Source organism: Phyllostomus discolor, chromosome 2 (genome assembly GCF_004126475.2).
Source record: "Phyllostomus discolor isolate MPI-MPIP mPhyDis1 chromosome 2, mPhyDis1.pri.v3, whole genome shotgun sequence".
Taxonomy (NCBI): domain Eukaryota; kingdom Metazoa; phylum Chordata; class Mammalia; order Chiroptera; family Phyllostomidae; genus Phyllostomus; species Phyllostomus discolor.
The window spans coordinates 44,893,398-44,909,865 of record NC_040904.2 but is presented as its reverse complement, the minus strand read 5'-3'; the positions used below and the strand labels follow the sequence as shown (position 1 = coordinate 44,909,865).

The 16,468-nt window shown below is 37.1% G+C and overlaps 1 protein-coding gene across 5 annotated transcripts in view; it reads right to left on the bottom strand.

The window, feature by feature from the left end:
- Positions 1-16,468, bottom strand: part of VPS8 (VPS8 subunit of CORVET complex) — a 253,795-nt gene that overhangs the window by 172,668 nt on the left and 64,659 nt on the right. For all 5 annotated transcript variants that reach the window (XM_028504348.2, XM_028504351.2, XM_036017796.1 and 2 more), the window contains 6 exons: positions 16,120-16,290; positions 12,213-12,287; positions 11,494-11,529; positions 10,477-10,567; positions 10,038-10,084; positions 8,971-9,060 (listed from right to left, as the gene is read on the bottom strand). In XM_028504348.2, coding sequence (XP_028360149.1) covers positions 8,971-9,060; positions 10,038-10,084; positions 10,477-10,567; positions 11,494-11,529; positions 12,213-12,287; positions 16,120-16,290 — 510 coding nt within the window. The remainder of the gene's footprint in view (positions 1-8,970; positions 9,061-10,037; positions 10,085-10,476; positions 10,568-11,493; positions 11,530-12,212; positions 12,288-16,119; positions 16,291-16,468) is intronic.

Here is a 16,468-nt window from a genome sequence, read left to right as displayed (position 1 = left end):
GGACACCTAAAAGATATCACTCACCAACCAAATTGTAGGGAAGGAGCTCCAGGAAGGGAATAATGGCTGTGGGACAGTCCCGATGTAAGACACGGCACAGAGCTTTGAGGAACTGGAGAGAGACTGTGAGCAGAGCACAGAAAGAGGAGGCTGGCACTGGATGAGGACAGGCACGCGTACACAGGACTCTGAATCATATTCTAAGGGTAACGGCAAACCACTAAGGGGCTGTAAGCGGGGAAGTGAGTAAAAATTTAAGAATTGTGGCAGCATTACAAGTGGTTTAGAGTCTTTTTACTTTTGTTACAAAAATAAAAGCACAATGCCATTATTACATTAGAATATGTGTGTAGACTTTCATTACTTCTTTGCCAATCTCTGCTACCATATAGCACTTGCCAATGTTCATTCCTAATAGCATTTAGTTCTCTTAGCCTGGACTCTCTCACCATCTGCAATTCCAAATTTCTGTTCACTTCTTTGTCATTCGTTATCCAGGGGACCCCGAAATGCCTTGAAAAGAGGACACACAGGAGACTTCTGCTTCCAAGAAAATGGACCAGACAAATTTTTCCCTATCCCTCCCACTAGTACAGCTAAGAACGCTGGGCAGCGCAGACAACACAAACACACAAAGCCCTGAAAGCTGGAGAGAAGGGTGGTCTTCTGCCCCTGTAACTTGTTTTCTGAGCCTACACAGCCCCGCTGGTTCACTTCTGCTACCTCTGTAACTTTCTAAATAAACTTTCTCTTACAATTTGAAAAAAAAAAGACATAAAACTTTAAAAAAATTCAAGTAACTCACAAGAATTTAGGAAAGACAAAATAGAAAAACAAAAAACTGAGAGAATAAAAAACAAAAAATAAAATGACAGACTTAAGCACCAACGTATGAATTACCTGAAATGTAAATGGTCTAAATACACCAATTAAAAGATAGGTTTGCAAATGTATTAAAGAAGTCTGTAAGAAACTCGCTTCAAATATACCACTATAGGCAGGTTGAAGGTAAACTGATAGATAAAGATATGTGATGCAAGCATTAATCAAAAGAAAGTAGAAGGTGCTATATTAACATTAGATAACACAGACTTTAAAGCAAAAAAAATGTTACAGCCCAACGGGAATACTGTAATGATAAAAGGGTCAATCCTCCAAAAAAACATAGCAATCCCAAATGTGTATACATCAAACAACAGAACTGCAAAACATGTGAAGCAAAAACTAATAGAATTGAAAGGAGAAATTAATCCAGTTCTATCTAGAGACTTCAATATCCCTTTCATAACAATTGATAGGACAATTGGACAAAAAATTAGCAAGGATATAAAGAACTCAGCAACACCATCAACCATCAAGGTATCTAACGGATATTTTTACAATACTTCAAACAACGGCAGCCAGCAAATTCTTTCCAAGTGCCCACAGAACATCTATCAAGATAAACTACATCTAGTACCATAAGACAAACCTCAGCAAATCTGAAAGATTTGAAATCACATAGAGTGTGTTCTCCAACCTCAATGGAATCAAATTAGAAATCAATAACTGGAAAAAAAAAACAGGAAAATCTGCAAACACTTAGAAACTAAACAACAAATTTCTAAATAACTTAAGAATCAATTAAAAAGTCACAAGAAAAATTTAAAACTACATCCAACTGAGCGAGAATGAAAAGACACCATATCAAAACTGGTAGGACACAGTTAAAGTGGTGCTAAGAGAAAAGTTAGAAAACAGAAAAAGTTGCTTATCAATCTATACTCTCAAAGCTTATGAAAAGACAAACCAAATAAATCCAAAACAAACAGAAGGACAAGGTAATGAAATTGAAAACAAAAAATAAAACTGATAAAGAGCCAGTGCATCAGAAAAATCAGTAAAACTGATGAATCTCCAGCAAGACTGATAAAGAATAGAGTAGACACCAATATTAAGAATAAAGTGAGGGCTAACAATATAAATTCTGTAAACATCGAAAAGATAATAAGGGAATATACATGAACAACTCTACACACATAAATTTGACAACTTAGATGAAATGAACCAATTCCTCAAAAAAGACAAAGTATCATAAATGCAAATCCAAAGCACATTGAGGTATCACCTCACATCTGTTAAAATGGCTATTACCAAAAAGACAAGAAAGAACAACTACTGGCGAGGATATAGAGAAAAGGGAAACACTGTGCACTGTTGGTAGGAATGTAAATTGATGCAGCCACTAAGGTACAGTATGGAGGTTCCTCAAAAAATTAAAAATAGAATACCATATCATCCAGCAATTCTACTTCTGAGTATTTATCTGGAAAAAAAGAACCTTAAAAAATACATACATCCCCCATGTTTATTGTAGCATTATTTTCAATTGCCAAAATGGATGAATTGATAAAAAATTGTTATATACATACATATACATATATACAATGAAATATTACTCAGCCATAAAAATAATGAAATCTTGCCATTTTTGACACCTAGAGGGTAATATGCTAAGTGAAATAAGTCAGATAGAGAAAGACAAATACTATAGGTAGAATCTAAAAAGAAGAAAGAAGGAAGAAGAGGAGGGGAAGTAGGAAAAAAAGAAGAAGGTAAGAGGAAGAAAGTGAGAGGAGGGGGAAGTGGAAAGGAGGGAAGAAATCAGGTCTTTACCAATTGGAACCATTTAAAACCATAAACAAAATATTAGAGCAAATCTGTTTCCATATTTTAAGCCTTCTTCTCTAGAATCTGATTATGAAGAGACAAGGTAGACTGTCCGGTAGATAACCCCTGGTGGCAATCAGGGGTGTCAAGCTCATTTTCACTGGAGGCCACATCAGTCTCTCGGTTGCTTTCAAAGGACAGAATGTAATTTTAGGACTGTATAAATGTAACCATTCCTTAACTAGGGGCAAGGAGCTGGGCGCTGCTGCCGGGTAGAAACAAGGTGGAGGGCCAGATTTGGCCCTTGAGCCTTGTTTTTGCCACCTGTGTATGCCTGAAACTGAGCTAGGTGGTATGGGTAGCTCTCCATCTCCCCAGTGAGAAGGGCTAAACTTATATACTCAGCTTCCCACAGGATCTGCAGTCGGAGCTGGGCAGCTGACATTCCAGCCAGGACTAGTGCACAACCACCCTGAGGAAACACAGATGATGCCCCTACTCAACCCATTTGGAAGGCTGCTCTCACAAGGGCCCTAAAAGAAAGGATAATGGAAAAGCAAAACCTTTAGTCCATCCAGCCAGACATGGTCTACATATGTCTCTCCATGGGATGTCGAGGGATCAAGCCTGTGTGCGAATTGCCAGCCCTTCTACCTCTAAGTTCAGCCTGTGCTATTGAGTACCAATAAAATGAGGAATGAAAGGGTCCACAGAATTTACAGGCATGGAGTGAGAGGAAGGTGAGGAAATGGAGACAACTCTTAAAAGATGTTTGGCTTTGTAAGAATGTGCAAATAGGAGGCATAAGGCTATTGGGTGTGGCATGAGGCAAAGAAGGGATTTGTTCGTTGTGTTTGACTTTGTTTTGGGATAGGAAAGGCTTGGCCAGAAGAAAAAGTGAGAACACTTTAATGCCTCTCAATCCTACTAGTTATTATATAAATAAATTTTAGTTATAGGTTCAAATCTTTCTTGGATAAATAAAAGCCTGTCAAAAACATCACAAGATCCAAAAGGTATTTTTTATAGTTAAGACAGGACAAAATGTTGATTTTTCTTTGGAGGAAAGCAGAAATACTGGCTGGCATAGATATTCTAACTCTAAGGAAAAGGTGAGGCCCCTCCTCAAAGGTGAGGCAGCAGGCATGAGTGCCACCTGCTGGCAAAATACAAATTCTCAGCATTTTGAAGAAGATAGAAACCAGTCTTAACTGGATTAGAGGTTACAGGTTTCTAACGAGTTTCTTGATAATGATACAGAATCTCAAATCTTCCCATTCAGCAGGAAAAATAAAACTCTTTTAAAAACACTCCTGGTCAGCTTGTCATCCTCCTTTTATTTCAATACACTCAACAGCATAAATCCAAGAGTTCTTACATTTTAAAATGAGCACTGGGTCATTTTAAACTGGAATACACCTCAGAATTTCCGCAAGCCTGCCCTCTGCAGCAACACAGTGAATCCCGGTATGGTGGCCCTTCATCATCTGCAGGCACGCATGTCTCCAACTACTTTCTCCTCAGATTAAGCCATCCAGGATTTTTTTTTTTTTTTTGTAACTGTTGTTTTTAAAACCTCCCACTATCCCAGTTGTGGAATATAACTTAGTCCATCAACAGTCTATAAAATATCTTAGAGGTTGTCCCTTTTTAACAGGTAGCACAGGGGTTCTATCACTTTCCTTTATCTGGGCCTTCACACACTATTGGCTTAAACTAAGTTGGCGTCAACTGAAATCCTGTCCAGCTAGATTTTCCCAATCCAGTACTCATGCAATTTAATTATTCAGATCTAATGAAGACTTGATGTTTATCCCTATTAAATTTCATCTCATAATGATTTTGATGGCACTTTGTCAAGATCATTCTGGACCTGATTCTTGGTGCCATCTAATTTCAACAAGCCACTCAACAAATCTTTATCCAAATCAAAGATAAAAATGTGGATTTAAAGAGCCCTAAGATGTAACTAATACCAAACCACCAAAGAATAGTCTTTGGGTAGGGATGTTTATCCAGCTGCAAATCTATTTACTATTTACTAATTTATTTCAGCCATGAGGAAGACAATGGGAAATTTAGACAAATGCTCTTAATGAAATCAAGATGTTATGTAATAGGCATTCCATGAATACACTGTCCACATGTTCATTTCAAAAAGGCAATTTATGAGTTTAATAACATGGATATTTTTATACGAACTCATAAAAAATGTTTACAAACCACACTGGGGTTACCAGTAGATGGTTCCTGAAGTTCACTCTTCTTTCCCCCCAACCCAAATTATGCTTTTACAGCCAAACTGTATTTATTTTATGATTAAATATTTAAGATTAAACACTAATACAGCAGATCTGTAGCCAACTGTGCATGTACTTCACATACCCAAATGGCCAAAGAGCATCTTTTCAGAAAAAAATAGTCCTCCTGAATAAAATAAATTGTGTTCCTCTGCTTAGGCATCCGTGCTTAATTGAGAATTGAACATTCATCCACAGTTACTTAAAAATTATTAACAATTGCTCAGATTGTTCTAATAGTATTCTGGGTTATAATTCAAAAAGCCTTGAGATTTGAACAATCATAATGTAACAATATGTCACATCAGCTGGACTTCAGCTATTTTCTTAAGTATATTTATCTGGACTTTTCCACTTTAAAAGCCATTCCCTGTGCTCATGAGAATGAAAGCAAAATAAGAAATGTTGTTCTACAGTAGAGTGTAGCTGTCTAGATGTGGACCCTGCAGCCCAACTGCCTGGATTCAAATCCCAGCTCTAACCTTTAATCACTACATAACCTGAAACAGGCCACTTAACCTCTCTGTGCCTCAGGCTCATTTACAAAGGGGCATGATGTCAATATCTACCATACAGAGTTATGATAAAAATTAAATGAGTTAATATGTATAAAGGGTTTATAACTGTGCCTGCCACACAATAAGTATTAAACAGTTTAGATATTTGCTGTGATTGTCAATCTTGATCGTCTCTTAGCATCACCCTCTTGTCACCCATCCTTTCCTTGTACTTGTCTGAAAATAATAGTAGAGTACAATGGTTGTTAAGAGCTGGGCTTTGAAGTCAAAAAGACCTGGGTTTAAGCCCTGGACCCACCACTAAACAGCAATTTTACCTTTTGAAGTCACTTAGCCTCTCTCAGCCTGAATTTTCTCATCTCAAAAATGGGGATTAAAAATTGGGATCTGCTTCAATGGTTTGCACTGAAGATTAAATAAAATGAATGTCATGTCCTTTACATATTACTTGGTACGTAGTGTACACTCAGCGAGTCTTTGTCAGGATCCCTGTGCGTGCCCCTAGCACTCTGGTAGGCACGACCTGAACCACATTCTTCTCCTCCCGGAGAGTCTCATGGCACGCTGGGCACGCATCTTTGGTGTCTGACTCTGCATCTTTCATAGCTGTTCTGTGCTTTGTAGACATGTACTTCTCTCAACATTCCTCCCCGCTTCCTTTCTTTTCAGATAATCAGTGGTTATTATGTCAAAAGTTAAGAATTTCCTGTTCTTTGTGAATCCCTTAAGTTTTGGGGAGCCTGCAACAATGAGATTGTACCCCTATTTTTTTCCAATGTATCTGCTTTATAAAACACAGAATTCATGATAGGTGTGTTTTTCATCATTATCGCAATCTTTAAAATAGTGATTGTTTTTCTCTCGAGAGTTTATTGCTTCCACTTCCCCGATCAATGGTAAAGTAAATCTAGAATAATGTCTCCCACTATTGTTTCCTTTACCTTTTATGAGACTAAAAAATTATTAATAAATCAAAAGTTTTATCAGATACTCATTCAGCAGAATAAAATCACAGAGATCTAGAGCGTTAAAAAACACATTCTACTACAGTTTGTTTCTCCGTAAATTTTATAATTTGTTGAAGCGAACACTGGCTAGCAGTATCCGCGGCATTATGGATGAGATATGAGATAAATTCACACGGACTACCAAGTCCTGTGGGGGAAAAGGGATGGCTCGGCTACTCTCTCAAAGGGAGAGCACCTGGATTCTTCCCTTGATAGGTTTTTATTGGGTTCGTTTGCACAGGAATACAGGTAAAGCTCATTAATCATTGTGAGGCAGTAAGGATCAAACAATGGATAGCATACAAAGAACTATGAGGGCTTATTCTGAGTCAGAGTCTGTTAGCTAAAAGGCTACAAAACTTTGGGAAACAAACTCATTTCCTGCTCAGACCCTTATCATTTAATTGAGAGCATTATTAGCAAAGCAGGTTTCACAGGAGTTTATGTATTCTTTCTCAGGCCAGGTCACGCAGGGAACCTGCTGTTTCCAGTACAGGGCTGTACCGCCCTCCGAGGCCTAAGGCCATGTCTCTGAAGATTGTTTCAGGCTTAAGTCAGGCAGGGAAGTAAGGCAGCCAAGAGATTAGGAGGCTTCTCTCAGACAGAATGAGGACTCAGGCTTTGTCAAAGCCGAGGGGCGAGGGTCCATCACCCCCTTTTGCTGTAGCTCCCCAAGTCCTTCCCTGGGGGCCTCCCACGTGATCATGCCTGTCTTAGATCATTCCCTCCTTGGGGAATCTTGCTCGTTATTGACTAACTGACCAAGAATTGGGGGCCAGTTATGGATGAAGTAAAAGGAGCAGAAGCAGCGCTCCTGCCAGGGAGATAGATAAGCTTTGTCTCCTTAGTGGCTTCTGGTCCGAAGGTTACTCACTCAGCCTTAGCCATGGGGGGTTACAGCTTCTGAAACCAGGCAGGGCGGCTCCCAACAATTTGTTTTAGAAACCATCACCTACATTCCCTGTCATGCTGGGATTCTTTCATACTTCGTCATCAAAATGTCACTTTCGTTCTTTTCTTCTTTTATAGCTCTCTACCATGTTCTTCTCCAGCATAGTAGTTTCTATATTCACTCTCACACACACAAACCCTACCTCATTAGCCCCTTCTAGCATTTGCTATTAGATGTGGCCAAAGTTCTTTTATGAATACCATCTCCATCACCTCTTAGTAGTAGATACTCTCGTTAAAATATTTATTAACTAGGTATACTGCATTGGTATACAAAACAATTTATATACCAGGTATTGTTCTCAAACAGTTTTGCTCCCAACTGCTTTCTTTCTACCTATGTTTTCCTCTCAAATTACCTATTTTTATGACTCTATCTGGGCTTATTTTTCTTCTTTACTGATAAATTTAATGAGCCTCCAAACAAACAGTAATAAAAGTTACTCTGCCAGAAGCCCACTACTGTGGCATTAAAGAGCACAGTCTGGGAAACCCTGTCTTCCTCTGACACCCCCCAAACGTCAGCTGCTCTGTCAATCCTTACCTCCCAAAGTCATGAACATCAAATGGAGAGACACAAAGATATGAACTGTGTCTGCTCCAGAACTTCAAACACCCAAAAGTTTTTTCTAAGTATTTCTGTTGAAGTATACAGAAGTTATTCTGACCAGGCTGCAAACTTTAGGATAGCAAGGGTCATGTGTATTTACTTACCATGGCCCAGTGTCTAGTATGCACTAGGCCAGGGGTTGCATAATTGGCCCATAGGCCATATCCTGACCACAGCCTGTTTCTGAATTGCTCATAGAGATAAAAGTGGTTTTTACACTTTTAAGCGTTGTGTTTTTAAAAAAATGTGAGAGATCATAGGTACCTAAACTTTCCTAACTGGCCCTTCTACCCCTACCTATTAGATCTTCAAATATATGTTAAAAGAGGAGGTAGCGGGAGGTGAGATGGCTCCAGGAACGGGGAAGGGTAAATAAGACTTACAGCAAACACACCTAAAGAGCACCATGAACAGTAATAAACACTGTGCAGGCTTTAAATTGTTCCTTGACTTCAGTTTTCACTGAGTTCCAAGAAAAACTAAATATCTTTCATTTGCATATTTTAGAAATCATATTTTTTGGTAACTAATCTGTTCTTGAGTCACACAGGTACACCTAGGAGAACTAAATTTAAAACTTCATAGTTTACTTTTTCTTCATCTAGCCTAGTTAACGTAAAGGTTAGTCATTAGCAAGGTGTCAGCCACTATAAGATGTAAAGTCACCGACATACCTTGTCCTACACATACATGCATATAGCCTTTCCCTCCACAAGCTCAGCACTAACACTTCCCAACATTTTATTCATCCGTTTCCACGTGACCTGTTACTTCAAAATGTAATCATATAGAATGCACCACAAGGCCTGAAATAAAGCTTTGAATACTGAAAATTATTTAACCAAATCATGAAAGTTCTATTCTCAAGTAATATGAAAGAGCAGTGTTAGACCTATTCATACCAACAGCTACTCAATGCACATGCGAAGGTGTACCTGAAAATGCTGTTCCATCACTTGGATTTTTCCCTGGTCTGGGCACTTTTTCAGAGCTCGGTCTGCATAATGGAATAGGATTTCTACCATCTGTAAGGAAAATAGCCTTGTATAGGTAAAATATATCTTTGAAATTTTTCAATACTTAATATACACGCTTCTCCTAAATAATACAGAATCAGGCTTTGTTATTATATTAAAATATAATGTAAAATTTTAGTGGCTTTATTTTCCAATATTTTAAACCCTAGCCTAATTTCTTACAGCCTCGGGACTAGTACTAATTTGTTAATCTTTTTAAAAAAATATCTCCAGGTTCTAGGCTTTAGCAGTGTCTATGTTGCTCAGGAAACGCAAAGTTGAGGTTAAGCTCTTCAGTTATCCTCTGCTTTAAGTCTTTTCCTAAAGAACACAGACAGTACACAGAACCCTAAATATTTCAGCAGATACTGAGAAAATCATTTTGAGTAAAGGGTGACCAATTTCATTTTCTAAATGTTTATACTAATTTGGATTATAATTTTTACTAAGGCACACACTGGCACCATAAAAAGGGAAAGAAATGAGTACAGTAAATTAATTCAACCAAGCCTAGACTAGGAAAACAAAGCCAATAGTAAATATTAGCATTAATCATATTAATCATATTAATGCTAATTAGTAATAATAAAACATCAGCCCCCTGTGCTACCTTGGGTAACACACACACTTGCATATATATTTTCCATAATTACTAATCAGTTTATAAAAAAATAACATATGTCAACATTCTATGGGCAATAATGAGGTTCAGAAACACATACTCTAGATTACAGACTGCTTCCTTGTTTCTGCTATAAGTAGTAAAATGATCTATTTCACTACTTCATCATCTTTGTAAGCCAGTGAGCAAGAAAAAAAAAGGCGATAAGAAATTTAGAAAGCATTCGTAGTGACACCAGAGAACTACAGTCACACTCGTTTTTTATTTACGCTGCCTCCTTGACTGTGGCCATTTACCGAATCATGCCCAAAGATTGTGAGCAAACACCCAGAGCAAATCTGTAAGACCCTGTCAAAACACTCACTCGATCTGCAACAATAGCCTTTCGCTTACTGGCATCCCCTGATAATCCTGCAAGGAAGCAAAATCCAAACAAAAACAAAGTTAGTCCACATCTTCTATTAACAACCTATGCTAACAATACATACACTTATAACAGTCCTTAGGTATCAAAGTGCTGGATAACATGCCATAACAGGAATACCTCACATCAATTGAAAAAGAGAGCATATCAACGTACTTCTCTAATAAACTTTCCTTGTGAAATGGAAGAATTTAAAAAGCGACATTTAAAATTCTATATCCTGTATTTATTGTTAACCTTTTTCACTGATACCTGCAAGATCTGGTAACAAGTTATGTATAAAATACCTAAACATCTAGCTAAAAAGTGTTCTATGAGTGATTATTCATTCTCTCTACACCACAGAGACATCTACTGCACTGGTATTCTGTTAACTTACCCACTACTGCTTTTGCTTTTCCTTCATGGAAAGACCAGGCAAGGGCCAAGGCTTCTGTAACACAATCCTGCTTCAGGAGATGATCCACTCTCTAAAATGAACAGATGAGAGAAGTCAGATCCCTTTGTCTAACCAATCACAAGGCAGAATTCCTATCCTACCTAATATCTTTCTGGAAGTTGCTGCTTAGTAACTACAGTTACTCTGTTAATCATGTGAATATCTCATTTCCAAGAAAGATAATTTATTAGAGCACTCGGTAGTACAGTGACTATATAAGCTAGTATACTATACTGGCAGCCATAGACCCAAATATAGAAAGAGAAAACCACTAAAATGTCACTGTAACAGAAACAGCTAGTTGTTTATCACAACATCCTTTCACCTCTTCATCCTAAGTAACAAATCCCAAGTTTATTTGAGACAGCAATAAAGCAGCTAAAGGACATTTCTAAGACTCTCTTGTGGCCACTTGGGGCCCTGTGACTAAGTTCTAGCCCATGATATATAAGGGGAAGTGTTGTTTGGTATTTCTGGGATGTCACCATAAAAAGCAGGGGCCAGCCCTTCTCTTCTCTTTCCTCCTTCCTGGAATGGGAACTTAACAGTTGAAGGCGCTCCAGTAGCCATAATGAAACATAAAATGACCTTGGGACTAGAATGCACAAGGATGGTGGAACAGGACAGTCTACTAAAGACCATGGAGCTGCCACGCTAGCCACGTTCTGCCTACCTCCAGACTGCTTTTACATAACAGAGAGAGCTTGAAGCCACTGTTGAAACTTGAAGCAACAGTTGAAACCACTGTTATTTTGAATTTTCCAATGTATGTAACCAAAGCTAATTTTAATTTATAGTGAGTTTTATCAAATCAAGTACCCAATAGTTACAATGGTTTTGCTGTACATTTCTGAAATTAAAAAGCACAAATCCAAATAATCTTTTTCAGCAAAGTCAAAACAAATATTAAGGTGCTTATCAATTCAAAACTCATACACATAATAACTTTGAACTCACCTCTCTCCAGCTCCTCAACATCATCACATAAACAGACTAGAAAACAAAGAGAAGGAAATTAAAATGATCATCTTTAACACGCTTGTTTTGAAGACACATTTGTCCCTGTCCCCCATCTCATTTTATATTTCTTTAAGTAAAAACATTTCACACCACAGTTAGAAGTACAGTATTTACTAAAGGGTCTTCAAGGGCCCACATTAAAGAGTAAATCAAACAAACATTTAAAGGTAGTAAATCTATAGTTCAAGGAATCTGCACCATGAACTTGAAAATATTTTGAATTTTAATAGTGAAAAAATATTTCTTCTCCACCTTAAGATTTTTTTTAAGCATCGGAAGAAACAGATACAAAAAGTTCCTATTCCAATGACTATATGCTAAGTCAAATGCCTCAGTGCATTTTAATATATCCTACGTTGACCTAATAAAGGACATTAAAGTATCTTCCTGGTCACAAAATCATAAATGTGAAGAAAGATTATAAAAGTAGGCCTGAGTCAAGAAAATAAGCATCCTATTAGAATCTAAACAAAAGTAAGAGTATACCTAAAAGTGGGGAAAATAAATTAATTAGCTAAAAATCATGATTATCTAACCCCTAGAAGTTTTAGATTACTGCTGATCAACATTCACTTTGTCATGCACAGCCCTCATCATCAGCAACCTCTTTCAGCCCCAACTAGCCTGACACAAACCAACACCCAGTCACAGCTTACTTTGGTCCCCAAATAAAAGATCTGACCACCATAGCTACTGATGGATTGATAACAAGCTTTCTCTCCAACCAAAGCCTGTAAAAAAAAAAAAGGTAAAGATTATATGAATTAGAAGTCTTATTTGGTTTTCAAGAATGTCAATTATAGACACAACATTTCAGGTCAACATGGTTTCATCCCATAAGTGAGGGGTGGGAAAAATGTCAGTCAAGGGCCAGTCTGTCAGTGGAAGTGGCCGAAAAGCCAAAGTGCAAAAAGCAATTCTCTGCTTACATATAGTCTTCTTTTTCAGAATAACACAGAAATGGGAGGGGAGTGCCAACTTTTAAATCGAAAGGAAAACTGTAGCACCTGCCCATTACCATATGTCAGTAGTCACTGCTTTCAACAAAGAACTGATTGAAAATGATACCTCTAAGTCCTTTGAAATAAATTCAAAGGTTGAATGATGTTGGTTTCATATCAACATCGAAGGAAGAGGAAAACAAGGCAGCATAGTATATAGCAGTCCGCATAACCCAGCAAAATAGAAATAAAACCTCTGTTTGTAAATCTGGGTTGCGAATTTTGGCAATGTCACTTTCAAGGTATGGCGTTAAATAAGTTTCCAACTTCTGACATTGAGTTTTCACATCTTTGAAAGCCATGCACAGTTTCTGTGAGGCTTAAATACATTAATATTTACAAATCCTCCCAAAATATATAACTGGTCAATAACAGATAACCATGATAACTTATCTTAGCTTTTCTTTATGGAAATTTAAAAATATACACACAGGTAGAGAAAATAAAATAATAAACCTCTTCCAACCATTAACCTGCTTCAATTGTCAACTCATCACCAATCTTGTCTCATCTGTAATCCCACTGACTCCCCTGTAAAACAGTATAGTTTTGAAGTGAACTTCAGATTTTGAATATTTCATTTACAAAATTCAGCATGTGCATAATAAATGAGCCTGAAGTTATATTATCTTTTTGATATCTATAGATTCTGTAGTGACATTACCACTCTCACTCCTGATATTAGTAATTGTGCCTTCTCCCTTTTTTCCTTGATTAGCCTCACTAGAGGTTTATACATTTTATTTATCTTTTAAAGAACTGACTTTTGGTTTCTTTGATTTTTCATCGTTTGTCCATTTTCTATTTAATTGATTTGTGTTTATCTTTATTATTTCTTCCTTCAACCTAATTTATTTTGCTCCTTTTTTATTTCCTTAATTGAAATGGAAGCTTAGATCACTTATTTCAATCTTTTTTTCTTTTTTAACGTAAGTATTTAATGTCATAAATTAGCCTCAAAAAACTGATTTAATTGTAGACTAAAGATTTGATATGTTGTATTTTCATTTAGTTTAAAATATATTCTCATTTCCTTTGAGATTTTTTTTTACTTAGTTTGTGTTATTTAATCTCCAAATATTTCATTATCTCCAGAGTGACCCTCATGATTCCTTCAATAACTTGCTGAAGTTTGTTTTATGGCCTATCATACAACCTATATTGGCAGATACTCCATGTACACTTGAAAAAAATGTGTACTTTGCTTCTGTTGGGTGGAATATTCTATAACTGTCAGGTCCAGTTGGTCAATAGTGTTTTTTTTTATGTCTTCTGTACCCTTAATGATTTTCTGTCTACTAATTTCATTAATTACTGAGAGAGAAGTTTCAAATTTCCAAAGTATAACTGTGAATTTGTCTCTCCTTTTAATTTTGTTAGTTTTTGCTTCATATCCAGTTATTTTTCATCTCAAGCACTGTAGTGCTTGAGTTTTATCTTTAGAAGTTAGATTTACATCTTTTAATATCTTCCACATTTCTACTTAACTTTTCGGACATATGGACTATGATTATAATAACTGTTATGTCCTTGTCTGCTAATTCTAAGATCTGTTTCAGGTTTAAGACAGCTTTGATGGATTTTTCTTCTCATTATAAGTTGTGTTTTTCTTCTTTGCATGACCAGTAATCCCTGATTGGATGGCAGACATTGTGAAATTTACCTTGTTGGGTCCTAGAAATTTCTGCATTTCTATTAATATTATTGGGCTTTGTTCTGGGAGGAGTTAAGTTACCTGGAAACAGTGTGTTCCTTTCTGGTCTTGTTTTTAAGATTTTTTAGTGGGACAAGAGCAGTATTTACTCTATTCCTAATTATTCCCCCTCTCCCCACAGTGAGGCAAGATGCCCCTGAGTACTCTACCCCAATGCCCTGTGAATCATGATGTTTTCTGCCTGGCTGATGTAAACAAACCTGTGTGAGCAATGGCTATAGTTCCTTCTAAATCTTACAAATATTTCTTGTCCTGATCTTGGGTAGTTTCCTCATAAGTATCTATTGAATAGTAGGCTGCTGAATACCCAAGAAGCCTTTGTATAGTGTCCTCCTCACCAGCATTCTGGCCTATCCAACCCACCTTTGTCTTCCTGCAGTCTCAGCTGTGTCTCAACTCAGGGAACACTTCAAGCTTCAACTATGCTCCTCCCCCGTGAGCCACATGGAAATTCTCAAGTACAGATGCTGGGGCACTCACAGGACTCATGTCATTTGTTTCCCATTTTGTCAGGGTTGTTGTCATTTATTACCTCCTATCTAGTATCTTGAAAACTATTGTTTCTTTTTCTAATTTTTTCCCCCCAGACAGGAGAGTAAATCCAGTCCCCATTATTCTATCTTAGCCAAAAGTACAAGTTTAAAGTCTGACTTCAAAAAGAATACTTTTAAGTAATTTTAATAACCACTCAGACACCAGAAAATATCTAAGAGTGAGACAGTAATAATTCCTACCTTAGTGAATTCTATTGCATTACCATTATTTCTATTCTGGATTTTCTTGGTTTCTAAATTCTAAGGCTTGAAGACCCTTTCATGTACATTTTATGCTCTGAAGTTCTAGTATCGCAGGGAGATCTGAGCACTGGCTACACAACATGCAGCAGACATTCATTAAATATGACTGTCATTACTATTTTTATCAAGAAATTACCAAGGGGAGCCTCATAATAGTCTAATTTCCTGCTTCAAGATTACTGGTTTAGGAAACACAAGATCACAATTTAAAGTAATTTCACTGTAAACTCTTTCTGTGTAAATTGCTAAGTCATTATTATTGTTACTTAAAATACAATAAAATTGTTACTAAGATCATAATTTTTATGTCTTCCTTTTCTCCAGGCACAAACATTTCATCCACATCTTACTCCTAAAGCACCTCCTTTCTTTCTCTCAAAGCCATCTTTGCCTTTGAATTCCCACAACCACCACACCTGTTCATGCCATTACCGATCATCCAAGTATTTCCAAAACCTTACCCCTTAAATCTATCAGACTTCTTGCCACCATATTAAGTTTTCTAAAATATTTTGCTTTTATAATTTCTTTCTCATAAATTTTCAATTTTCATTTTATGATTTAGTATAAAAGTTAAAAACTCTTTGGTATTAGTAACATTTTAGGAATTACTGTTTTAGTTCACATTCCTAAACACTTACAAATGTACCCACATTCACTTCAACCTAGTGACTTTCTTTTTTTTTTGTTAATTAAAATTTTCTCTCTTTTTTTTTTTTGAAGATTTTATTTATTTATTTTCAAAGAGAGGGGAAGGCAAGGAGAAAGAGAAGGAGAGAAACATCAATGTGTGGCTGCCTCTCACTTGCCCCCACTGGGGACCTGGCCTGAAACCCAGGTATGTGCTCTGACTGAGAATTGAACCGACGACCCTTTGGTTCACAGCCTGCACTCAATCCACTGAGCTATACCAGCCAGGGCTCAAACTAGTGGCTTTCAAAGGAACACCTCAAAACATAAAGATAACTCTTCAGAGTTTCTATTTCCAGAACAAAACAGCAACAAATACCAAGTTTATCAAATCAGTACCAAGATAATGGGTCACTCTTACCAGTGCCTGGCTAACATTTCCTCCGGTGGCTAGTGATTTGAAATGGCTGCTATTATAGACCAACTGAACTTCTGAGATCTCCACTGTTTCCAGTTCCTCTTGAGTTTGCCGATCAATCACATGCAACTTCTCTGCACTGTCCAGGAGTACAACTGTCCGTGAGTTTATCCACTGCAATTCAAACACATGACAAAGTGAGATGCACCCCACGCCATCATTTAGGACAAGAAGAAAGCTTGGCTGCTTGGTCACATTACACTGAAGGCCTTATCCATTTAATAACTTGATGACAACACAATCACAGCAAGAACCACTCAGTGAATGGCCCACAGAACAGTAGGTACTCAAC